This window comes from Triturus cristatus, chromosome 3_2 (genome assembly GCF_964204655.1).
Source record: "Triturus cristatus chromosome 3_2, aTriCri1.1, whole genome shotgun sequence".
In the NCBI taxonomy this organism is placed as follows: Eukaryota; Metazoa; Chordata; class Amphibia; order Caudata; family Salamandridae; genus Triturus; species Triturus cristatus.
The window spans coordinates 1,164,598,724-1,164,625,738 of record NC_140584.1 but is presented as its reverse complement, the minus strand read 5'-3'; the positions used below and the strand labels follow the sequence as shown (position 1 = coordinate 1,164,625,738).

The window sequence follows — 27,015 nt, the reverse complement described above, 5'->3', positions numbered from 1 at the left end:
GCCTTAGCGTGCACAGCTTGCTCAAATCCACGCTACCTAATTCTACCAAACTCAGCACATTTGAACATCTCATAATTCCATGCCACACAATTTAACTATAAATAATTTAACCCTACATTCCATACCACATAATTACAATCCTAAAAATGAAAAAACATATATTTATACTTCACTCCATACCACATAAGTCCACATCACATAATAATATTCCACACAACTTAATAGCACTCCAAACCACAAAATTACACTCCACACAACACAATTTAAGTATACATAATTCTACTTCAACCTATATAATTATACGTCACACAACATATTTACACTCAACTTTAAAACACAGAATTACCCTCCACAAAATACAACTCTGCAACATGCTACATAATTCCACTCCGCACAATTATACACCACACCATGCCACATAATTCCACACGTCTCACAATTCCACAATTCATCCCCACACAATTCATCACACATAATTACTCCACATAATACCACTCAGCACCACATAATTACCCTCCACATAATTATGCTCTCATCCATATTGCATAAATACACTCCACATAAATCTAGTCTATGCCACGTAGCAACATTCCACATACACTCGTTCTTTCCTGCATACGCACAAAAAGAAACATTACAATTTAGCTTAACAAATTGTTCAGAAATGTACCGGAAGGTAAAGAAACAGCCCAAATTATTTTTACAAAGAAAAATAGACAATCGTCAACTTTATACCCCATGACATAAAAGCCTTAGCATGCACAGCTTGCTCAAATCCACGCTACCTAATTCTACCAAACTCAGCACATTTGAACCTCTCATAATTCCATGCCACACTATTCAACTATAAATAATTTAACCCTACATTCCATACCACATAATTACAATCCTAAATATGAAAAAACATATATTTCTACTTCACTCCATACCTCATAATTCCACATCACATAATAACATTCCACACAACTTAATAGCACTCCAAACCACATATTTACACTCCACACTACACAATTCAAGTACACATAATTCCACTTCAACCTATATAATTATACGTCACACAACATATTTACACGCAACTCCAAAACACAGAATTACCCTCCACAAAATACAACTCTGCAAAATGCTACATAATTCCACTCCGCACAATTATACACCACACCATGCCACATAATTCCACACATCACAATTCCACAATTCATCCCCACACAATTCATCACACATAATTACTCCACATAATACCACTCAGCACCACATAATTAACCTCCACATAATTATGCTCTCATCCATATTGCATAAATACACTCCACATAAATCCAGTCTGTCACGTAGCAACATTCCACATAACTACACTTCACACCATGCCTCATAATACCACTCAACATAATTTTCACCCAGCAGCGAACACTTCCACGTCACACATTTCAACTCTACACATTTCCATTCCACACCACATAATTCAACAACAAACTACATAATTCAAACCAACAACAGAATTACATAACACACCACATACATCCAATCTACACCACAAAATTCCACATCATGCTATAATATTTAACAGCACACCACATAAGTAAACTCCACTACATACCACTCCACAACGCAAAATACCATTCCAGATAATCTCACTCCAAGACACACAATCCGACTCCATGACACACAATCCCACTCCACATAATTCCAGTACACTCAATACCACACAATTACTATACACATAATTACATTATTTCGCTACACAGATCCAATCCACACAACACAATTCCACAACTAACAATTCCAATCCAAACCACATATGTCCACTTGACACCACACACATTCACTCCACTCCAAGCAGAAAACACATAGGTAAAATACACTGTCCTTTACAATGTCAATAGCTCTAACTCTCACAAATGCGAGACCAATTGCATTGCAAATGCTTGTTTACCTTCCAATGCGACCGAGCAGATCCTGTTCATTTTTTTTATTTTTATTTATTTTATGGAGTTTTATATAGCTCCAACTTGACCCGTATCGGGTATCATAGCGCTTTACATGAGCACCAGTTGCGTTACATGAGGACACATTCATATTTGTTAGGCACAGGGAGATTAAGAGATTTGCCCAGAATCACAGGATGTTCAGCGTCATTGCTGAGACTTGAACCCAGTTCCCCAGATTCGAGGTCAACCGCCCTAGCCGTTAGGCCAACTCCTCTCCCAAGTATGAGTAAGAATAGGCATTCGAAGGGCTAAGCAGAAGAGCTGAAGTATGTAGATGTAAAAGTAGCGGAAGGTAGGTTCAAGTAGGAGTATGCAGGAGTAAGAGTGCAAGTAGGAGTAGGTAGGACTAAGTTAATGGTAATAAGGGCATTGGTAAATACGGTAGCAAAAGTAAGAATAGCAGTTAGAAGACGTAATAGGAGTAAGAGGAGAAATGAGTAAGAGCAGGAGGAAATAGGCGTAATAAATTGTAAGTGGAAGCAAGAGTATGTTGGAATAATAAAACGTAAGAGTGGGAACAAATATGAGGTGTAAGAGAAAGGTAAAATTAAGAGGTTACGTAGCACAGTAAGAGGAAGTATGAAACCTATGAGTAGAAACAAAAATCAGCAGTAGGCATAAGTAGGAAAAGTTAGTAAATTAAGTGCAAGATTAATGAAAGTAAGATTGAAAGAGACCAAGATGAGAAAAGAAAGACGAAGACAGCAAATCCTTCCATATTCTTCTACGACTCCAGTACTAACAAAGCGTGACATGCTTTTCAATTTATGCACACATCAGATGAAGAGCAAGGACCTTCCATTAAGCACTATTGTAACACGCTTCAGTTGGTAACTTGCGTGCAGCTGAAATAGGTACAATTTTTGTGTTTTATAGCGCTCACAAACAGCATAAGCGTGTTTCTTGGCACTATTTCAACAAAAGTTAACACTATGCCACTGGCAGAGGTGCAATTTGTTTTATTAATGGGTTGCACACAGACCGGTCTCTGTGACGTGCTGTTCGACGAAAAAGTGCAAGAAAAGACTTCTTAATACCACGTGAGCAGCACTTCATAACTGTTTGGATAAAGCTTAGCCGATGCCCGGGAGCCGAATAGTGATTTTTGTGTGTCTCTGGCGCCCAGTAGCAGTGTGTTTACCCCGAGGGCCACATTTGGCATGTTCTGATTTGAACTCACCATTATAGAGAGAATGTAATACTAGGTCATTTATTGTCACATGCAACAAGGGTAGTCAATCCCGGCCCCCTTTCTCTGTAGTCCCCGGCACCTGTTTAGAGGTGGACAGGAAGGAGCCCTCTCTCCTTCCAGCACAGCAAGCAATACCACAGAACAGCACCAAGACCAACACAAACGGCTCCCGGTAGCTCAGCTCATGTGCCCCGGTAGATGTGAGGCTGTGAGCTGATGAGTAAGAGGTTTAGGAGCAGGGTGAGGAGCTGGCAGCCTACACCAGGGTGGAGCAACAGCACCAAGGCGTCTACAGCAACAGAGGACGGGGCTCCTCAGCTACGAAGTGTGAGGCCAGTACGTGGGAGCCATGCAGCGGCAGCCAATGCTTGTGAAGCAAGTAATCAAGCATTGGCAAAGGTAAAATAAAACCAAGCTAGTGCCAACTAACACTAAGGGTGGGACGGGGAATGGTAAAATTGGGGGCAGGAGGCAGGCCCGGCTCCGGGAATTTTTATTTGGGTGGGCCAAGGGTACATTCGGGTGGGCCACTGCTGGCCCGATTTATCGCTTATATATCTAGCCAGGCCTGCTTCTGGGCCCTCCTTTATCTCTCCTTACTCTTGTTACAAGGCACAGTAAAACGCACTCTTTTCAAAGTCTCTTTCTAAATGTTATCACTCTCAAAAAGTGCTTTTCTTCCATGCAATGTCCCTTTGATGGGAAGAGGAAGTTTCTAAGGTGGGAGTATCTAGCAAGTGACACTACCCGGGCTTCCTCTGTGCGAGCCTTCAGGGAGAAACCCTCTTCATTACTACCTCCACCTGACCTCTGACTCTGCAGCGCACTCTCTTACAGGCTTGATTATCCACTTTTCTACCACCCTTCTCCATCACACCTTATCTCACACCTGACCTTGGGCCCTAGCCCCATATCAGGCACCATTCAGTTCCACTTTCACTATTCCCAGTAAAAAACAATAGTAAAATCACCTTCAAACTTGAAACATTGAATATAGCAGTAAAAATAATTAGCATGCATGATAAAGTATGCTCCACAGTTGTCCTAATCACCTGACTGTTAATTAAATAAATGAAAACAGAAAGGCCATGACAGGGCCGGCTTTATTGCTGGTGCAAACGTCTTTTTGACCTCTTTTTTTACCTCTTTCTCTGTAGATAGCTTAACTACCACCCTCCAACAGTACCCTTCATCTCGCCATAGCCACTCCCCCTCATGGCCTCCACCTCAGACTCCCTAACTACCACCCTCCACCAGTGTCCCCCATCTTTCTGTAGCTCCCCCACACCCCATGACCTCCTCCTCAGATTCCCTCACTGCCACCCTCCACCAGCGCCCCTCATAGCTTCGTATTTCCCCCCACCCCATGACCTCCTCCTCAGATTCCCTGCCACCCTCCACCAGTGCCCCTCATCTCTCTGCAGTTCCCCCCCCCCCATGACCCCCTCATCAGATTCCTTCACTGCCACCCTCCACTAGTGCCCCTCATCTCTCTATAGTTCCCCCCACCCCATGACCTCCTCCTCGGCTTCCCTCGCTGCCATCCTTCACTAGTGCCTCTCATTTCTCTGTAGCCCCCCCACCCCATGACCTGCTCCTCAGATTCCCTCACTGTTCCCTCAACCAGCGCCCCATATCTCTCTGTAGTTCCCCCCCCACCCCTGACCTCCTCCTCAGATTCCCTCACTGCCACCCTCCACCAGTGCCCCTCATTTCTGCATAATTCCCCCCACCCCCATAACCTCCCCCTCATCTCTCCGTAGATCCCCCCACCCGTGACCTCCTCTTTGGATTCCCTCACTGCCACCCCCCACTAGTGCCCCTCAGGTCTCTGTAGTTCCCCCCACCTCATGACCTCCTCCTCCGCTTCCCTCACTGCCAACCTCCACTAGTGCCCCTCATTTCTACATAGCCCCCCACCCCATGACCTCCTCCTCAGATTCCCTCACTGCTCCCTCCACCAGCGCCTTTATCTCTCTGTAGTTCCCCCCCACCCCATGACCTCCTCCTCAGATTTCTTCACTGCCGCCCTCCACCAGTACCCCTCATCTCTCTGTAGTTCCCCTCCACCCTGTGACCTCCTCCTCGGATTCCCTCACTGCCACCCTCCACTAGTGCCCCTCATCTCTCTGCTGTTCCCCCCACCCCGTGACCACCTCCTCTGACTCCCTCACTGCCACCCTCCACCAGTGCTCCTCATCTCACTGTAGCTCCCCACCCCTTTACCTCTTCCTCGTTTTCCCTCACTGCCACCCTCCACTAGTGCCCCTCATCTTTCCGCAGCTCCACCCCCACTCCAGGACCTCCTCCTCGGCTTCCCTCACTGCCACTCTCCACTGGTGCCCCTCATCTCTCTGTAGTTCCCCCCACCCCGTGACCTCCTCCTCTGACTCCCTCACTGCCACCCTCCACCAGCGCCCCTCATCTCTCCGTAGCTCCCCACCCCATGACCTCTTCCTCGGATTCCCTCACTGCCACCCTCCACTTGTGCCCCTCATCTCTCCGTTGCCCCTCATATCCATTCCATTTGTTGTACAGCGCTACTCATATGAGTGTAGGGTGTCACAGTACTTTACATAACAGCACGCATTATACAGAGACAATAAATCAGTCTATGGGGAATGTCACATAAGCCAATGAGGATTACAAGGTGTAGAAATCACGTCCTCCATACTAGTGGGCAATATATTTTACGAGGGTTTGGACTGGAGAAGCACAAACTCAGGATTTAAAGAGTACTCCAGTGGTTGGGGGTTGGCTTTACTGATAAAAATGTAATAACTTCCCAAACAAACTCTTTTTGGCAACATTAGAATAATGAAGGAATGGAGAAGTTCTAACTATATCACAATACAAAAAAGCGAAGTTTGTATGCAGCTCTTTAAAGACAGTTCATAGGTCACTGTCCTATGTTAGGATAGTAACTTCTGAACTGCAAGTAACACAAGGATATCTGTGACAGAGGTAGTAACCCACTGAGCTATTCCCATAAAATTCAGTTTATCAGCACTTAAAAACTACCAACAGACAAATGGTTACTCTGCAGCAGGATCGTAAATCACCAGTTATCTGCACAGTTTTTATGTAGTTGTACATCGGTGGCAGATTCACTGGGAGGGCCATGGCTCATGTTTGGGTGGGCCTGGCCCACCCGGCCCACCCCACCCTTTAGAACCGGGCCTGGCAGGAGGTAACATATCCTGCACTTGTTAGTGGTGTGAGACAAAGAAAAGGGTCAGCGACAGGAGGATATTTACAGCTGGGACTAATTAAAGTCCCAGATAACCTATCTGTAGAAATGTAAATGCTGCATTTTAAAACATATTAGGCATTTGTTCTCAACCCACAACATAGCATGTTTTTGAAGGAGCACACAATTAAAACTTCACAATTAAAACTGCTAGACTTACCGACAACGCTGCAGAATGTGATCTGTCCTGCTCTTTACAAGTCTTACCTCTCTCCCTGAAAGCCCCGGTGTTTCTGAAGAGTGCGGGCCCCATCCTTTTTCCGGCCGGGCTCTGACTGAAGAGAAACAATGTAACTTGTTACTTTGTTTCTCTTCAGTCCTGCCCTGGGTCAGAGCAGGCTGCAGACTGCACCTGCTTTCTAGAGCAAGCCTTTTCACTCACAGAGCTGAGGGGGCCCCCTTCACCTACCGAAGACTGGGGGCCCCCCGCACCGCGGGGGCTGCGGGGGCGTTTGTTACGCCCCTGCCCTCCTCCCCACACCCCGCCCGCCCTCTGAAGCCCTGCTCCGCCGCCATCTTTAAGCCCATAACAATGCCGCGCGCCCCGCCGCCTCATGGCTCTTGCTCCAGCCTGCGGATTCCTGGTAGTAAGTCGGGCACACCCCGACCCTTTGAAGTGTGACCGGCCCAGCCCCACTCTGGAGATGGCTCCAAGAGCCAGGGATCTGTGCGTGTGTGTGTTTGGGGGGGCTAACCAGCTATTTATTGCACAGAACACTTTCAGATGTCACCGCCTTATGCCTCGTGTCTGTATTTTCTTTATCTTCTGTGATTAGCTGGTTGGAGTCACTGTCGCCATTCCTTCTGTTGGAAAGAGGGGGAGGGAGGGATTGGCAAATGAGGGACATTGGAGGGAAGTGTTTATTTGTCATGGGTCCTCCTTGTATCTCTTCTTACTCCTAATATGCCGCACTGAGGCCTCCTGCCAGAGTTCAGTAAAGACCCTTTACAGTTTATTTATGTGTTTAGAAGGGTGAACGGCTGTGTGCCTCCTGCGGGGATGCACATCTCTGATCTGTAGCTATCCATACATCAGAGCACGAGGCTAAACCTCTGGGCATTGTCCTGGGGCTGGAACATATTACATGCAGGTCACATGTGGAATTCTGCTGCAGCCTTTTAACCGCAGGCTACCTGAAGGGGCTAAAACCTGTCCTGGGACTGGAACATATTACATGCCGGTCTCAAGCGGAAGTCTGCAACTGCCCCTGTAACCCTAGTCTACCTGAAGGGACTGAAACATGCCATGAGGCTGGAACATGTTACATGCCGGTCTCAAGCGGAAGTCTGCAACTGCCCCTGTAATCCTAGTCTATCTGAAGGGACTGAAACATGCCATGAGGCTGGAATATATTACATGCAGGTCTCAAGCGGAAGTGTGGAGCAACCCCACTAGAACCTGTCCTGGGACTGGAACATGTTACATGCCAGTCTCAAGCGGGAGTCTGCAGCAGCCGCTGTAACCCCAGGCTACCTGAAAGGGCTGAAACCTGTCCTGGGACAGGAACCTATTGCATGCAGGTCTCAAGCGCAAGTCTGCAGCAACCCCTTTACCATCTTGCAGAGTAAACTAGCTTCTGCAGTGGGCTCAATAATAACTATGGTGGGTCCCCATAACCTGCAAGTTACACACCCCTGTCAGCTGCCAGCAAATGACTACTAGCAATGGAAAATGTGACCCGTAAGTTACACCCAGATCCCAGCAGCAGAGATACCGCCCTCCTGAGCTGTGTGATTGGAGCTGAAACCTATAAAATGGAGGACAGTTTTTTGTGGCATTTCCTAGATGCAGAGATCTGTACTTTTAACTCTTTGTGTACATTACACTGAGAGTAAGCTGACTGCACATGTTTTAAGGACTTTACGCTCTAAACCGCATTCTAAGTCGGTTATAAATGTAAGCGATCGACGTACGAAGATTAAAAAGTGTTTGTGTAGAGCATTTTAAGTGAAGTGTTTTAAAACAATAGCTGCTGGTAGCACTGTGCTATGCTTAATGGTCTTAAGTTTAGCTACATCATAAGGATGAAGAGCAGAGGTCACCCCTGTGGGACGTGGAACTGTGATTTGGCGGTTTAGGAGATCTCTGCAGCTGATATGTTAACTATTTAAACCTGTCTTACCAGATAAAGTGGTTTTCTGTCATCTCACTACTGAAAAGTTTGTTCTGACTGACTGTTCATTGAATTGGTCTTTAATATAGTGCATTGTCTGCTCACCTGATTTTCACACTGGCTCATTGCACAAGATATTTTAAACATTTAACAGATTTTTTGTGGGTTTATCCGATTGTAATGGTTTGTGTTAACTAAACAATACATTTACTTACTGAAAAGTTTTTTGCCAAATGCATTATTGTGAGCACTGGCAGTGACCCAGCCCAGACTGCAGGCTAGAATAGAGGCGCTTTATGGGAGCTCTGAGCATGTGCCACAGGATGCTAAAATATCGGTGGGCAACCTGGGCCTCCGTATATCCACCGCTCATGACCAGCTGGGCCCAGCAAAAACAAGAGAATGTAAATTAGGTATAAAATCCAACAGATGGTTCATTGCTAGCCTGGCAGACCTCAAACAAACCGCCTGTTACCTGGGAAACACAGGAGTGGCCACCACATTGATATCAAAGCCAAAAATGCCTGCTATGGAAAACCATCAATGAGACCTCCAACCAAATGAGGGCAGTAGCCTGCATTTTTAAATAACTATATTTGGTGACCAGACGACTTTTCCTTCTTTTTTTCAAATTGACAGTGAGCATGCACCATACCTATTCAGACAGCCCAGCCCCATTTAACTGATCCCGCCCGCCCTTCCTTCCATCCACTTCTGCCATCTTCAGTCAACTGCCCGCCGAGGAGGTGCTGAACCTGGCCCGGCTAGCCAAACTCCTCTAAATGAGCTCGAGAAGGTTGCCCAGGCATGACATTCAACAATTCATCGATCCCACAAACATGAGAAGTGCCTCCCTGTTACTCCTAACCCTGGCACCTGGTAGTACCGTCCTATGGGAAACCAGGGTCCCTCAAGGGGGAAGGGTCACCTCCGCTTCCACGGAAACCCAGTCAATAACCATCAATATATTGGTTTTAGTAGAAAGACTACATTTAATTTGATTTTACAACATTTATAATCTTATGTGGACAAAATCGTGTGAGTCTGTTAACATCCTTTTGAAATGAGGTGTTCCGAAACGATGCAACGACGCGGTGTAAGTGCAGCGAGCGAGTCAGAAGTGCATGATTGATACACAATCTGTACAGAGAGTGACTGTGGAGGGTGGACACTTGTTTCAGCTAAGCTCTGACAGGGTTGCAGGCTTCTGAATTATATAAACCGTACAGTGCACTGAGAAGCGAAACCGGAGTTGCAAGAATGCATCCCGTCCGAGGAATGTGGCCGTACGTCTGAAGTAGAGTCGAAGGCAAAGGGGAGAAAAAACATTCGCAGCCGACAGAAGACCTTGAAATGAAAGACCTAGGCATCGAAAAGAATGACCCCGAAGCACTGCTGGAATGTCTGATCATGGGCTATGACCTTTTAAAGCAAAGGTCCTGGTCCTGTCCAGGGGATGGTGGAGCAATGAATGGAGGTAGTGACTCTAATTCTGCCAGGGATTGCGAACATCCACCCACGAGTGAGAAAGGAGGCTGGTTTGTGTTTGGTGTGCATTGCGTTACCAAAGGAGGACTGATTGTCTACTGAATATCGACAATAGGAATACCCTGATGCAAAAAAAGAATGGACAAAATGTCAAAGTCCAATACATCGAAAGGTAAGGGCGCGTAGAATAAGTATAAATTTACTGTTCTTAACTCCACATCTATGTAACTTGAAGAAACGTATATATCGTCAAGGAATTTATATGTGGAGTTGGGTATAGAAAACCTGCACTTGCCTTTTGATGATTAGGTTTCGATATTTTTATTTGTTTACCACGGTATTCTTTCCTCCATATTCAGGGAGCGCGCCAAAGGACTTTACGATACAACTCCTAACGTTGCTACAGATTCCTCCAATTGATTAGGCCACGGTAAAGCTTAGTGCAGTGAGAGCTGCCTTTGACCAACTCATGCTGTTGGGACTGGAAACTTTCAAAGATGAAAAAGTGGGGTACCAAAGGGAGGAGGCTGAGAACATGAACCAAGCGGAGCTGAGGTGAGAGAGGACTGGACTAAATTAAAGAGGCTGAAGAGAGTCCTACCCTGAATAGCTTCTGTCTGACATTCTGGGCAGTGAGGTTCTCCAGATCAAGACCCAGGCCACCGAAGGACTTGTGAAAGTGATCTTCTCAAGAGGGCTTGTAGGTGTCAAACAGTCAGGCCTTGTGTTACTTTGATACAGTTCCGGAGCCCAGGATGGCCCTCCGCATAGGCTCTGCTTGGAAGGTTCCCTACCATTAACGCATTCACCAACATAAATAATCTGTAAATGTTTGAAGAAGCATTTATACCAACAATGCATCCTTTATTCATTGCCCCAACCTCTCCTCTTCTGGATGATGTTGGCATTGCAAACATTCCTTTGTTATTTCAGGACCATACAAGGCCTAGTGGATTGATAAACCAGAAAGGAAGATCCATGGATTAACAAAGCGTTGCAGGTCACCCTGCCATGGCTCTGACGTCCCACGTGCCCAGGTGCTTCAGATGCTCCGAATTATGCAAAGATATTAAGTCGCTTATAAATGAATAGAGATCAAACAAAAGATGTTCTACCTCTCACGGATGAAATTCAAGAGTAGTTTAAACACAAATCGCATCCATGGGCCATTGGGAAAATAAAGAGGCAGCTGAACAGGGGTAGCAACCTGCATAAATGAGACAAGATGGAAGTGTCATTAGAGATGGAGACCAAAGTCTGAACAAATGTAACAAAATGCAGAAGACAAAAGTAGTGATGCTGGACCTTCAATTCATGTGAAACTGGAATAGGCAAACATGAGAAAAACAAGTTGAACAGCAGTACTCCTCCGCTAAGGCGGAGAAGTCGCCCCACAAGAAAAATAAAATAACGCCATGTTATTATAATGTTATTTTTCCCTTGTGGCTCTGTAAGGGCTGGGTAGGGTTAGGGGTAGGGCTGCCCACAGAGCAGGGGGAGGAGTGGTGGGTACTTTCTAAGTGAGTGCACATGACGGTTTGGCCGGCCGTCTTGGGGCAGCCATACAGTCATGTGTACTTAGCATGTCCTCACTGGGCTGGAGTGCAGAGCCTGGGTGGAAAACATGCACAGACAGCCTCCCAGCTCCTGTACGAGTGCCGAACCATGGAGCTCAGACCAATCACAACGCTGCTCTCATGCTGGTGACACCAGCGTCATGATTGGTTAGGGGGGTCTAGGAGACGAGGGTACGTCCTGTTTCCTGCGTTGTGGATAGAAGGACAGAGGAGAGACGGTCGCCGGGAAGGTAACATTTTCCTTTTTTTTTTTTTTTTTGACCCCTTTTTTCTTTTTTTAACACCCTTCCCACCTCACCACTACTGCCCCATAGCATCTGCTGCTGAAGTCGATGGCAAGGCAAAAACCTGCTGCTCTCCGATCTGCATGAAGGAAAACACACACACTAGTGAATAAGGTTCTGAAACCTCTAAGACTTACTCTTATTGATGGCAAGACCTTAAATGAGCAAAACCGTGCGAAATGCAGATTTGAAAAAAGCAACATTATGTTACAAGTCGCCTTTTGTAAATGAGCTACTTTTGACCTTACTTCTCCGGGATCCTCTTATTTGTAATAAACCGTATTTTTTTTTCCATATGGTATTTATAGAGGCTAAATGTGCATTGTTTTTCTATGATATATATTTGTATAATAAAAGAAGAGCTGGTACTATCACCCAGTGTAATGGTACTCCTTTCACCAACCTCTGAAGAATGAAAGGCTGAGTCAACCTTGCCAGGATCCACTCTGCCTTCACCGCAAATCTCAGCAGTGAGCATTTAGGTCACAGATTTTTCTTTCTGCTGGCTACTTTCCTGCACACTTACTAGCAAACCGGACAAATCAAAAACAGGGGTGAATGGAAAGCACACCATTGCTGCTTGTAAGGGCAGCCTGGCCCAATCCGTCCTTCTCTTTTTCTGGCCTACATTCGACACGCAAACCCTGCCTGGCTCCAGGTTCACCTCTGCTTTCACTGTGCCCATCTTAGGCCTTTCTGAAAGAATCTGCAGTTTTTGCCTCCTTCACTTATGCTGTGTTTTTCTACCATTTCTGTAAAAAGCTTGATATGGTTTTGCATGTTACTATTGAGGCTCCCTTGTGTCATATCTTTTAGTTGAAAGAGCTCTTTAAAAAGAGACCGGCCCACTGTGTTTATTGCTTGTAGGGATATGAATATAATTTCCCTCAGTGTGCACATTTCTAAATTCTGGAGTCTGTCCTCTTGGGGCTTGCGCTTAAATCCCAGCTTCATTTGTTTGCCTTTTTAGATATTCCCCTTCATTTTTATATATTTTAACTTTCTCTCTGTCTCCCTCTCCGCAGCGCGGTGTTCTTCGTCACCTACCTCGTGCTGGCATGCTGCCAGGGACCCAGGTGAGTCCGCCTCCGTTAATGTTGTTCGTGTTGGAAATGAAAGACTTGCCTTGGGTGGCAAGAGCTTCCCGTTGCCTAAAAGAGGGTATATACCCTTCAAGGGTACTGCGGCTTCTACACATTGGCCTCCGCAATATATTGCGGTGAAGTGGCCCAATCTTCACAAAAATTGAGAAACTTCTCTGAACTGAATGAGTGATGCACACCAAGTGTTAAATCCCTTTAATTGTTGAAAGTATCCTTCAATTCAATTATTTTTCTTCCTTTTCTGTTATGTCAAACTTCAGCATAAACCAAAAAAAATTGTCTATGGAATAGCCCTCCATAATACAGAGGAAAAACTTTACACGTCTTGGGACACAACCCGTCCATTCCTCTTGTTGGCACTTTTTAACTGTGTAGCAAAAAAACGTGAATTCAATTCTTACATGAAATATATTATATGGTAAAACGTAATATGATGTAACGTTTATGAACCTGAGAAGCTTCGAACCAAGGCAAGAGATGATGGCATGTGAGCGTTGAGCGCTAGGTGAACAGATATCGAACTGCTGGAATGCAGTAACTGGAATTTAGCCATGGTAGGATTTAAGATTTGTAGAATGCAAGAGTCAAGAAACTTCAGTTATATTGCATGCTGCTATATATTGTTTAAAATGCAATATGTTTTACTTTAAAATACTCTCTTGGGGAAGGGGCCTGGTTTGTCCTGAAATGCTCAGATTTTTTTTCCTGGTGTTATACGCGTTCACCGACAAAAGTTTGTGCTTAGAATGCAATACATCTTGCGGCCACAGCGATGTACTCATTCCCCACTGTATGTTTGTATGCTTATTCACCCCGAATGTTCTTATGCTTAGAATGCAATGCATCCTGCGGCCACAGGGCTGTACTCATTAACCACTGAATGTTTGTATGCTTAGGATGCAATACACCGTGCAACCACAGCGCTGTACTCATTCACCACTGCATGTCTGTATGCTTAGGATGCAATACACCGTGCGGCCACAGCGATGTACTCATTCACCACTGTATGTCTGTATGCTTAGGAGTGCAATACACCCTGCGGACACAGCACTTTAGACACTCACCCCGAATGTTCATATGCTTAGAATGCAATGCAGCCTACGGCCACAGGGCTGTACTCATTCACCACTGAATGTTTGTATGTTTAGGATGCATGTGCCTTGAGCCAAAACACTGTACTAATTTACCACTGAATGTTTGTATGCTTAAGATGCATGCATCCTACGGCCACAGTGGTGTACGCACTAACCACTGAATGTTCGTATGCTTAGGCTGCAATACACCCTACTGACACAGCGTTGTACTCATTCCCCACTGAATGTTCGTATGCTAAGGATGCAATACACCGCGTGCCCACATTCACCACTGAATGTATGTGTTCGAGGCATGTGGGCTGCTGAATTCATATCTGTGCATAGATCGCCGCCTAGTGTTGGGTCCGGATGTTTGCACGTTGTTGTCCTGGAAGAGTCTTCGAAGTATCCTGGGATAGGTGACTCCTCCCCTGGACTACAGTGCGCATGGGCATCCTCTCCATCCTCAGATTGTTTTTTTCCGCCATTGGGTTCGGATGTGCTTATCTTGACTCAAGTTAGGAAAAACTTTTTCTAGGCCAAAAGGCCTTTAGTTCGCGTCGGTACTGTTCCCGATCGGTATCGATAGTATCTTGTTAGTTTACTAACTTCCAGAACCAACTTTTTCGCCTCTTACACGACCATCGACCCATTGCATCGACGATGGAGTCGAGGACACCATTCAAGCGGTGTCCTGTATGTAATGCGAAATATCCCCACGTCGACGTCCATCCGGTGTGCAACAAATGCCTTTCGCCGGATCACGACGAATCTACATGTATGGCCTGTGCTCGATTCCGATCCAAGAAGACTCTCCGGAATCGACGAGCGGCGAGGCTCGAGGCGCAGCAAGCGGCACCGGCACCGGCCGACATCTTCAGCGCCGAAACCGAAGATATCAAGGACGTGGAGAACTTACCCTCCAGCCCCGCTTCCGAACACGACTCCGGATCGGAAGACGTCGACGAATCACTCTTTCGCAGAGATGAAGACGACACCGAGGTAGGAGACTACAATGAGGCCTTAGGGGCCGAAGAGAGTAGCTCCGGTGACGAGCAAGGCCTACCCGTAACTGAGGATATCCCAGTTGGCCAATCTATGGCTCCGGTCGAGGAATCGCCTTCGGGCCTTACCCAAGACCTATCCCGCAGTTCTTCGGCCCCGCCCTCTGGCCCGGCCTCGGACATTCAGCGGCAGCCATTAATGCCCAAAACGGCTGGTTTCCCTTCTTCGAAACCGAAAGCTGTATTGGTTCAACTGAAACCGAAACCAAAAGTGACGCTGGTCGGATTGAGGCCCACCACACCTTCGACGCCAGCAAAAGCCGTCGGCACCGAGCGCACCAAACGAGACTTCGGTGCCGAGCTTGCAGCAGCCGACGTCGGCGTCGATATAAGGAAAAAGACCTTCGGTGCCAACAAACCTACTCGGCTTCCGGCACCGACGCTATCGGCTCCGACCCCAAAGGTCAAATTGCCTGCTGCGTCTCTCACCGCTTCGACAGCACCACCAAAGGCACGCTCATCGAAGACGTCGACTGCCATTACCGCCCCTCGACTCGATGCCTCATCGGCGCCGAAGAAGTCCACGCCCGCCTCTACGGAACCGGTCGGCGCCAAGGACTCGATGGCGCTCCAGGTGCGGCCCGTTGCTGCGCAACGCACCAAACACAAAACAGGCCTCCAGGACACGTCGGGCTCCGAGCAGCCCATAAAAGCACCAACAGCCTCTTCGGCACCGGCCAACATTACTTTTGGCCTGCCGCCGTCCACGGCCCCGAAACTGTTCCAGATCAGGACACGGGTCACACACACCACGATCACGCCTACCGAGCGCTCTCCTGCGGAGACGTCTCCATCACATCTCATCGACGCCGACACCGGCAAGATGATTCTCCACAAGAGGAAAATAACTTCTGAGCAGGCTTTGGACTCCTTCCGGATCCCACTTAAGAGAAAGCTGCCAGTGGCTTTGGAACCAGTTCTTTACGAACCTCTCCATTCCCCCTACCAGGATCCACAGTCCTCTCCAACACACTCCGACACAGATGTCTTGGGAGGACTACATGGGTGACCACGTCCCCTACCCCGGAGAGATGGACCCTGAAGGACAACAGGACCCTGATCAAGCTTGGGATGACCCTGTAGACTCAGGTGCACCTATGGATGCACAGGATCGCAACTCTATGGAGCAAAAACATCTCCCACAGAGGACACTGCCGCGTTCAATGCCCTAATTGAACGTGCTGCGGCCAATCATGGGGTGCAACTCCACTCTGACACCGTGGAGGACGACTTTCTCATGGATACTTTCGCATCCTCAGAAAGGAACATAAAAACTCTACCCATGTTGAAGGGTGTCCTCAAACCAGCAAAGGACATCTTCAAGGAGCCCACCAGGGCAAGAGTGATTAACCCCAAGATCGACAAAAAATACAGATCGGCGCCTGGGGACCCTACCTACATTAGAGGACAGTTACCTCTGGATTCCATTGTAGTTGCAAATGCTCGTAAGAGGGCACACTCGCAAACAACAGGTGATGCTCCTCCCCCGGACAAAGAGTCCAAGGTGCTAGAGACCTCCGGCAAACGGGTTGCCGCACAGGCAGCTAACATATGGCGCATTGCCAATACTCAGGCGCTCCTCGCTCGCTACGATCGAGCACACTACGATACACTGGAACAACTACTCCAACATCTCCCTGACCAATTCAAAGAAGGTGCAGAGATCCTCATCAGGGAGGGACAGCTCCTCACAAACGCATCCATCAAGTGTGCGCTGGATGCCGCAGACACAGCTGCCAGGGCCATAAACACTAGCGTCATGTTGCGACGACATGCCTGGTTGCGAATCTCCGGATTCAAACCTGAGGTGCAAAATAACATACTCAACCAGCCTGTCAACCCCGACTATTTATTCGGGCCGGAGGTTGACACCACCCTAGAGAAAATAAAAAAGGACACGGACACTGCAAAGTCCATGGGGGCTCTCCAAACTCAGTCCTTTCGGAGCGGCTCCTTTCGTCGCCCCGGAAATAGAGGAGCAGGTAGAGGACAGGGGTCACAGCAAACCTACAACAAGGGCAACACACAAACCACCTACGATAAAAACACCCGGGGTGGATATCGTGGCTCCAGCACAAAAGGCAGAGGACGCGGCTACGGCAACACCAGGTCCTCCCCAAAGAACAAGCAGTGACGCCCTCTCCCTTCCTCCCGACCACATAACACCTGTCGAGGGAAGGCTACAAAGGTTCCTGTCCACGTGGAACTCCCATCACCACGGACAGGTGGGTCAAAGATATTGTCAAACACGGTTACTGCCTAGAATTAACCTCAACCCCACCCACAATACCTCCAAGAAACCGTCCTATGTCCTCAGAGCACTTAACGCTCTTACAGCAGGAGGTGCAAAGTATGCTTCTAAAAGGTCGTACCCGTCCACGAGCAAGGTACGGGGGTGTACTCCCTATACTTTTTAATACCGAAAAAGGACGGGTCGCTCAGACCTATATTAGACCTGAGACCCCTGAACCGGTACATTCTTTCCGAGCATTTTCACATGCTCACTTTACAGCAAGTCCTCCCGCTTCTCCAGCAGGGAGACTTCCTGGCCACACTGGACCTCAAAGATGCGTATTTCCACATACCCATTCACCCCTCACACAAAAAGTACCTCAGGTTCACTGTTCAGGGGCAGCACTACCAATTCAAAGTCCTTCCCTTCGGCGTGACAACAGCACCCAGGGTTTTCACAAAGTGCCTTGCTACTGTGGCGGCACATCTACGGAGGCAGCACATACACGTCTACCCCCTATCTGGACGACTGGCTCGTTCAAGCAAAGTCAGCCCAGCAATGTGCCAACCACATGTCCCGCACCATTCACCTCCTTCACAGTCTGGGATTCTCACTAAACTACCCAAAATCCCATCTCCAGCCCGCACACGTACAACAGTACCTCGGTGCGACTATAGACACTCTGGCGGCCACAGCTCAGCCAAATTTAGTGAGGATCAACCGCATGCAAATGCTGATTTCCAGGTTCAAACCCCAACACTCCCTTCCTGCGCGAGTGTTCATGCAGTTGATAGGCATGATGGCCTCCTGCATTTTCATAGTCCCGCACGCGAGATTACATATGCGCCCGCTTCAGGAGTGCTTAGCACGTCAGTGGAATCAGGCTCACGGACAGCTAAAAGACCTAGTGTTGGTGAGCGGTCGGGCATACAACTCTCTGCATTGGTGGAATCCACAAAACCTTTGCAAGGGCCGACCGTTCCAAGAGCCTGTTCCACGAGCCTGTTCCACAAATAGTACTGACAGCGGACGCGTCTCTCCAGGGATGGGGAGCTCATGTACTCCACTACACAGTGCAGGGACTATGGACAACACAACAGAAGAAGATGCACATCAACCTTCTGGAACTGATGGCAATCTTCCTAGCTATGAAAGCATTCACAGTACATCTGTGCAACAAGGTCGTGTTGATCCGGACGGACAACATGACCGCAATGTACTACATACAGAAGCAGGGAGGAACACACTCTCCACAGTTGTCTCATCTGGCTCAGAGCATGTGGAAGTGGGCCATTCAGAGGAACATGTTCCTCATGGCAGAACACCTCCCCGGCAAGGACAACCAGATGGCGGATCTGCTCAGCCGACACAGCCACCAGATGCACGTGTGGGAGTTACACCCATCAGTACTCCAGCCGTACTTCCAGCAGTGGGGTCACCCGGACATAGACCTATTCGCCACAAGCGAAAACGCAAAATGCCAAAGCTTTGCCGCCAGGTTCCCACATCCGCAGTCGCAGGGCAATGCGATATGGATGAACTGGTCAGGCAGATTTGCGTACGCTTTTCCCCCAGCACCACTGAAACCGCTGGTGGCACGCAAACTCAGACAACACTCACTGACACTCGTCCTGGTTGCTCCAACGTGGGCACGCCAGCCGTGGTACACCACCTTTCTCGAACTTTCCGTGGTGCCGCATCAAAGGCTGCGGATCAAACCCGCGCATTTGACGCAGAACCATGGAGAGATTCAGCACCCAGATCCGCAACAGCTGAACCTGGCAATCTGGCTCCTGAAGTCCTAGAGTTTGACTACCTGAACCTGCCACCTGACTGTATGGACATCATTAAGGAGGCCAGGAGACCCGCTACCAGAGCTTGCTATGCAGCCAAATGGAAGAGGTTCGTCATTTATTGCAATAAAAATGACATTAACCCGCTAGACGCATCCATACAAAACATAATTTGTTACCGCTTACACCTATACCGATGCAATCTGGCGTACACCTCTATACGTGTCCATTTGACCGCCATATCAGCCTATCTGCAGACCAGGCAGCACCTCTCTTTATTCAGAGTGCCTGCCATCAAAGCATTCCTGGAAGGACACAAACGAGTAATTCCTCCAAGCCACCCACCAGCTCCAATGTGGAACCTCAACTTGGTCCTCACACGCCTGATGGGTCCACCCTTTGAACCTCTACACTCATGCGAGCTTCAATTCCTTACCTGTAAAGTAGCTTTCCTAGTAGCGATCACTTCTTTAAGAAGAGTTAGTGAACTCCAGGCACTAACCGTTCAAGAGCCATTTATACAGGTTCACACCAACAGGGTCGTACTACGTACCAACCCCAAATTCATGCCCAAGGTAATATCGCAGTTCCACATGAATCAAACTATTGAACTGCCCGTTTTCTTCCAAAACCCACAGACTGTCGCTGAAAGGGCACTCCATACACTAGATGTAAAGAGGGCCCTCATGTACTATATCGACAGGACTAAAGTCTTTAGGAAGACAAAACAACTTTTTGTTGCCTTTGCCCCACACCACAAAGGTAACGCTATCTCCAAAGCAGGGATAGCCAGATGGATCGTTAAATGTATTCAAATTTGCTATCAAAAGGCTAAACGCACATTAACGATTCCCCCACGAGCCCACTCAACACGTAAGTTAGGGGCCTCCATGGCTTTTCTTGGAAACATTCCCCTGCATGATATATGTAGAGCAGCCACCTGGTCCACTACACACACATTTACCAAACACTATTGTGTAGATGTGCAATCAAAACAGCAGGCAACTGTAGGACAGGCTGTTCTCAAAACTCTTTTTCAGACCGCTGCAGCTGGCACTGGTAGCCGCCGCTAATAGAGGGCACTGCTATGTATTCTATGCACAGATATGAATTCAGCAGCCCACATGCCTCGAACTGAATATGCTACTTACCAGTATGCATCTGTTCTTGGCATGTAGGGCTGCTGACAATCATATCGCCCTCCCTCCTCCCCGGCGCCTGTAACAGCTGCAGCTCTCAGAATTACTGTAAGCATGGTCATCACTTTCTGTATCTACTCCATCACTGCCACAATGGCGAAAAACAATCTGAGGATGGAGAGGATGCCCATGCGCACTGTAGTCCAGGGGAGGAGTCACCTATCCAAGGATACTTCGAAGACTCTTCCAGGACAACAACGTGCAAACATCCGGACCCAACACTAGGCGGCGATCTATGCACAGATATGAATGTCAGCAGCCCTACATGCCAAGAACAGATGCATACTGGTAAGTAGCATATTCAATGTTTAGGATGCAATACACCCTGCGGCCACAGCGTGTACTCATTCTCCACTGAGTGTTCGTATGCTTAGGATGCAATACACCCTGCGGCCACAGCGTGTACTCATTCTCCACTGAGTGTTCGTATGCTTAGGATGCAATACACCCTACTGACACAGGGCTGTACTCCTTCGCCACTGATTGTATGTTTGTTTTGGATGCAATACACCCTGCGGCCACAGCGTGTACTCATTCACCACTGATTTTTCGTATGCTTAAGATGCATGCAACCTGCGGCCACAGGGCTGTTACGCATTCACCAGTGGTATGTATTTCATCAAAAAAGTGCTTCCACAGAAGAAACTTAAAACCACACACAATGGATAAAAGCGTGAATAAAATACAAGATTGATACACAAGGGAATTTAAACACATCAATATAAAATCATTGGAATACAGTTTTCCTAACTATTCATACCACATTATAATACAAGGAAAGATGCTAAACATATCCGGCGATAGCAAACCTTCATTGCAGGTAGATTTAACAAAGTGCTTCCTCGTGTGCTGCTTTAAAATATTTAGAAGTAACTAGGCGAATACATTGTCTCTGAAAATGTAACTGACCTGGACAATAGAACAACACGATTCATATCGCGATTCTTGCCACTGCAACATTGACAACCTTGATGAAAAGATTCCCCCTCCCGTTTTGATCCATGTTTTCACAGGTCGGTTTTTGGCCCGAAATGCATAAACCTTCTACGTGCAGAGGGACGTAATTTAGCCTTTAGGTAAAATTGTATCTCCCCACTTCTTAAAAGCATACGGCGCTCCTCTTGCTTTCAAAGCCAATGAGGGTGAGAAAAAAAAATCTAAAGATAGTGTCTTAAGGAGTGGGGCTTGTTGTCATGAATTATTCGGCCACACCTGAAGGCCTCAGTTTGAAGTCGGTCTCTTCACCTCAGCCTCTTTTCTTCTTCATTGTTTTGAGGTTCTAATTCAGCCTTTTTCCTGTCTTCTGGTTGGGTACACACCGTTTTTTAATTTCTTCCCCCATTGTCTTCTCTCACCCTTATTCCTTTCGGCCTGTAGCTTACTTGTGCCCTCTCTTCCAATCTGTCCCTGGGTGTCCTCCTGCTGGCGAGCTTTACTTGCAAATCTTTATTTTGGCTGTAAGCCCTAAAAGAGCAATAAAACATAGTATAAAACATTGGAATCAAACAGGCATACCAAAAAAAGCGATAAAGCCTTCTTAGATCAAACCTGCATCATAAAATATTTGATAAAATCGATGCAGCCAAAACATTTCGTGAACTCAATAAAAAGTCACAAAGGTGAAGAAAAGCCGTCTTGGTCTGTAAATTCTCATGGTGTGGGCGCATAAGGGAAAACAACGTTCTAACGGCGCCCTGTGCTTTAATAATGTACAGATACAGTCATGAACTACAATGTCTCAAAGTGCTTGCTGGCAAGCAGATTGCGGTCTTACCTTTTCCTGTCAGTATCATTTCCGACGGAGAGAGAGCAGGAATGTACAAGACAAGTTGCCCAGTGTCCCGTTACACCGTAAGGCCCTGGTGACAGTTCAGCCAACAGCAGTTTGCATACCTGAACTTCCAAGCCCATCCTGAAAATGTTAAAATATGGAACTACAAGTCCCAGGATGCAGAGGGCTGGTAGTTTTAAAGCAAGGTCTGGCTGCAGGTTTCACGCATGACACTGGATCAGGCCGCAATGATGTGAGAAAGCAGTTGGGGGCGTCTGCTGAATCCAGTCCAGTCAGCTCTCGTACTGCTATGAGATGGTTTGTCCGGGTGACCTGGCGCCCTGGGTGGTGGGAGAGGGGTGCCGCTGCCGCAGAGGAGTATGATGCAGAACATACAACCCTGGCAAGGGGAAGTCGGGGAAGGGCAGCTGCTCCACGGAAGTAGGAACTCGGGCAAAGTATTAGTGAATACCTGATAGTAGCCCTGCACCCTGTCCCATGGACATCAATTCACCAAAATGCTAGGGGTAGTGGAAGTGACAATACAAGCCCTTTGACCTTCACTATCACTCGCCCTCACCTGCTTACACATACAAACACATTCACGCTTACTCACACACACTCTCACGCACACAAACTGTCGCTCACAAACATGCACACCATATACATTTAAAAGTATTTGGTTATTTACCTCAGAGAAGGTCTAATTCCAGATAATTGTACTCCATTTTTTATTGCACTAATAGTGTATAATGTAATATTATTCACTATTCACGCAATTAAAGATTTGACCGACAAGAGAGTGGAGCCCCAACCGAGGTCAATAAGGACAAGATGCAACAGTGTTCCTGGCACTGACTTTGCCACATCTGAGGCCAGGGGTCGCACCGACAGGGCCAGTGGTCACAAGGGCCACGCCAGAGGTCGCTGCTGCTATCCCTGAATGACGTCCATGCCCTCTCCGTCTTCCCGGTCCGTCCTATTTTCCAAAGCTCCTTTGGCTTTCCTTCCTTCATTATTGAACCCCCACCACCTTAAAGACCCGTCCATGGAGCTTGCCACTCTGCAGCGTCTGCGCTCTCTCCCACTCAAGATTTTCTGTTAGTCTCCGTAACCTGTCTGTCGCCGGAAGACCATGTCTAACCTTCACCCAGTCCCTCTTGTTCCTGATTGTGTGAGCGTGCACTCGCCAACCATTCGAGGCAGGCACCTTTGCCGCTGCTTTTCAGTCTTTCTTTACCTCCTTACATCCTTAAGTGTGTTTTTTAGTCTTGTGAGGAAAACTAAGTTCTGGTCCCCAAAAATGAGTGCTGGTCGGCGGTGGGCCCCACCTGTAGCCCTGCTAAGTGCCACGCATCAGGCGTCAGACTAACACATTTCAGGGTGGTGGCCCACATCACCGCACTAAAATATGAAGTTGCGCATATTAACGACTGTGCTGACTGTCGAGCGCTGCCGGTCTGAGCGCTGGCTTTTATTATAACTTGGAGTCAGTAGCACAGGCAGGCAGCGTATAGTGCGCGCTGCTTGGCAGACTTCTCAGGGGCTGGGCTGAGCTCGCCTCGCTATAATGTAACACTGAATTCTCATTCAATCACCGTGGTGCAGGATATTTGACAGACGTCAAGTCAGTGCCTGACCAATGGGTACCGCCGAAACAAGAGTGCGGTCAGGAGTCAGACAGGGAGTTCTGTCAGACTCAGTTATGGGTCGTTACGAAGGCCGCCACCCTCCCATGGGGTACGCTGTCGGCAGTTCAAAAGGCTGCATCATGAACTTGCGGCGCCACAGTAATCATGACCGGGACCCCTGCAGCTATGAGCCGGCCCAAGCGAGCCTGATGCAGGTTTCCTGAGAGATGCCAGCCAGGACGCCTGCATGCACGCGGAAATAGAGCTGTTCTTGCTGGCCTGCCTACCGCCGCCAGTCGCAATTACTATTGTGTGCCTAGGGAGAGTCTTAAGTCAGGCCAGAGGCATTAAAATAATTCATTCTAAGTTCAAATTAGTTATGGGTAATAAAAGTTCCACATTATGTTGTTCAGCTTAGCTTGCCATGCCTTACTCCAAGTTGGTTACACACTTAAACACACACTCACAATCTCACTCACACACACACTCACCCTCACTCTTGTAGCCACACACAGACTTCACTTGACTTCAGCCACACACACTTGTGTGCTGCAGCTAACATACAGTCAACCTCACCGATGTAGTGCATGAATGAATGAATGATTATCTGCAAAATGTGTTGTGTCGCAGCCTGGCAGTGCCGGTTATTTAGCGCTGCGCATGAATAATAAGAGGAGTGGTGGCCGGAGGGAGCGGTGACTTCACTTTTCTAGTCGAATCGAACAATTAAAACCAGTTCGTTCAAGTGTAGCACGTGCCTGCACAGCGTGCAGCTTTTATTTACACAAAACAATGGACAATAGGCTTTATGACCATGAGTCATGCACACACACTTTTCTTTTAATTGAACAACAACTACGTGTGCCTCGGCCTCACTTTCCCAAGGCCTGCACTATACCCAGTCTAGTCTGCAGCGGGGGTTGGAGTGAGTCCGAAACGTCTCCAGTGCTTGATTTTGCTCAAGAGCATGTGTCACTCCTACTCGTTGAAATGTCACTAATAAGTAGGGGTGGGCGGAATTTGCGAAATCCACTTTCGCAAATTATCGCGAAAATTTTAAAAATTATCGCAAACACGCGGAAATATTGCGAAGATGCGGAAGTTTTTTTCCCGCATGTTTGCGAGATTTTCTGCATGGTTGCGGCTTGCCAACTTACCCATGCGGTTGCTCGCGAGCGCGGCCATCTTGTTTTCAGTTGTCTCGCGGTGCATGATCGCGAGAAGAAAGACGTGATCGCGCGACGCATGACGTCACTGCGGGCGCATGACGTCACTGCGGGCGCGAACTCTCGCGAGACAGCGCAAATGGCTAAAAACAATACAACATCTCATGGAGAACGCGACCGGATCAAGAAAACTTGTCGGCGAACGCAGGGATTCAGGTATGGCGAACGCGCGTGCGCGAATGTATTATTTTACAGCGCGAGCAAGAACCAAATTATCGCAAAGCTGCGGAATGCGGAAATTTTGACATTTTCGCGCTTTACGCGGAACGCGAAAATGTCAAATTATCGCAATTTCCGCGAGCGAAACGAAATTTTAGCCCAGGCCTACTAATAAGTACACTGAAATTACGAAAATGTAACACATGGCAATCTGAAACCTTGGCAGCTGTGCACCTGCAAACACCGGCTGAAGTTAAGCTCTGGCTGTAAGTCTCACGGTTGAGCACCTGCTGCAGAGATCTGTGCATCACATTCAGCTCACATGTTTGCTGCACAGCAGGGCAGACTCTTTCTTTTTGTCGATAAAATCAGTACCGTTTATTTTGGTAGTAATACCGAATGTTGTTCCTTCAGTTTGTGTTGTGTTTATTAATCCAGTCATTAAAATAATACACACCACTGGTGTGCAGAAACTGTAATGAATAGTTAAATAGACAATTCAAGAACGCTGGAAAAAGACAAAGCAAGGGGAAGGAAGGAGGCCTTGGGAATAGTCAGCGAGGCCTGATTTTTTTAAACGATTTGAGCAGGTGTGCAGCCAGGCCGGTCACTGGGAAGCAGTGGAGCCTGGCCGCCCTGCAGTGAGGCTCGAGACAGCACATCAGCAGCATGTGCAGGGAGGGCGCATCACTGGGGGCAGTGGTAGCCTGGCCACCCTACAGGGAGGCTCAAGACAGCACATCACCAGCAGCACGCGCAGGGGGGCGTCACTGGGGACAGTGATAGCCTGGACGCCCTGCAGTGAGGCTCGAGACAGCACATCACCAGCAGCACGTGCAGGGGGGCGTCACTGGGGAGCAGTGGTAGTCTGGACTCCCTGCAGTGAGGCTCGAGACAGCACATCTGCGGCACGTGCAGGGGGCGTCACTGGGGAGCAGTGGTAGTCTGGACGCCCTGCAGTGAGGCTGGAGACAGCACATCACCAGCGGCACGTGCAGGGGGGGGGGGGGGCGTCACTGGGGAGCAGTGGTAGCCTGGCCGCCCTGCAGTGAGGCCCGAGACAGCACATCGTCAGCAGCACGGGGGCCTCACTGCGCGGCAGTGGTAGCCTGGCTGCCCTGAAGTGAGGCTCAAGACAGCCCATCACCAGCAGCACGTGTGTGGGGGGGGGGGGGAGGGGGCGGGCGTCACTGGGAAGCAGTGATAGCCTGGCCACCCTGCAGTAAGGCTTGAGACAGCACATCATCAGCGGCACGTGCACGGGCGGCGTCACTGGGAAGCAGTGGTAGCCTGGCCACCATGCAGTGAGGCTCGAGACAGAACATCGCCAGCAGCACGTGCAGGTCGCGCTGCAGTGTTGAGAGGCTGGGCAGGGCAGGGCGTCCTCATACTGTAACAGTGAGTCACCCACGAGCGCCAGCAGGAGGCGCGGGCTCCCTCTGCTGGCCAACCTGCAGAATACTGGCGATGGGAAAGTGCCGCAAGGCGAGAGCAAAGATGAACATTGGTCCTAACACAGATGAGTGGTTTCGTAGCCTCGTAAATCTCGGATGTTGTTATAAGCGGCTGCGCACTCCCTATCGCCCCCTTATTAATAAAACGTCGAGTCGTCCCCTGCCACAATCCGTGGACACGCAGGCTGCTCCTAGATGCCACCAGCTACTGAACTTTCTTTGAATTTTTTTTGTAGTTTTATAGCGCGAACTCGGTCCCTGGGCATTGGAGCGCTTTACACGTGCACCTGTTACATTACTCAAGGCCACATTCATTAGTAGGAAGTGGAGATTGAAAGAACAATTTCCTGAGTAGGGTGCTGCCATCAATGCGACGTAACTGAAGTCCCAGGGATTGTGAACAATCCAAGCCTCGCACGAAG

General features: G+C 48.1%; 1 protein-coding gene and 1 pseudogene across 1 annotated transcript in view; both read left to right on the top strand.

Annotated features, from left to right (window-relative positions):
* The window catches only part of TMBIM1 (transmembrane BAX inhibitor motif containing 1), a 233,355-nt gene that overhangs the window by 170,378 nt on the left and 35,962 nt on the right, over positions 1-27,015 (top strand). Inside the window, exon 6 of the mRNA XM_085650023.1 lies at positions 12,913-12,963. Coding sequence (XP_085506149.1) covers positions 12,913-12,963 — 51 coding nt within the window. The remainder of the gene's footprint in view (positions 1-12,912; positions 12,964-27,015) is intronic.
* Positions 7,842-11,357, top strand: LOC146859347 (condensin complex subunit 3-like; annotated as a pseudogene).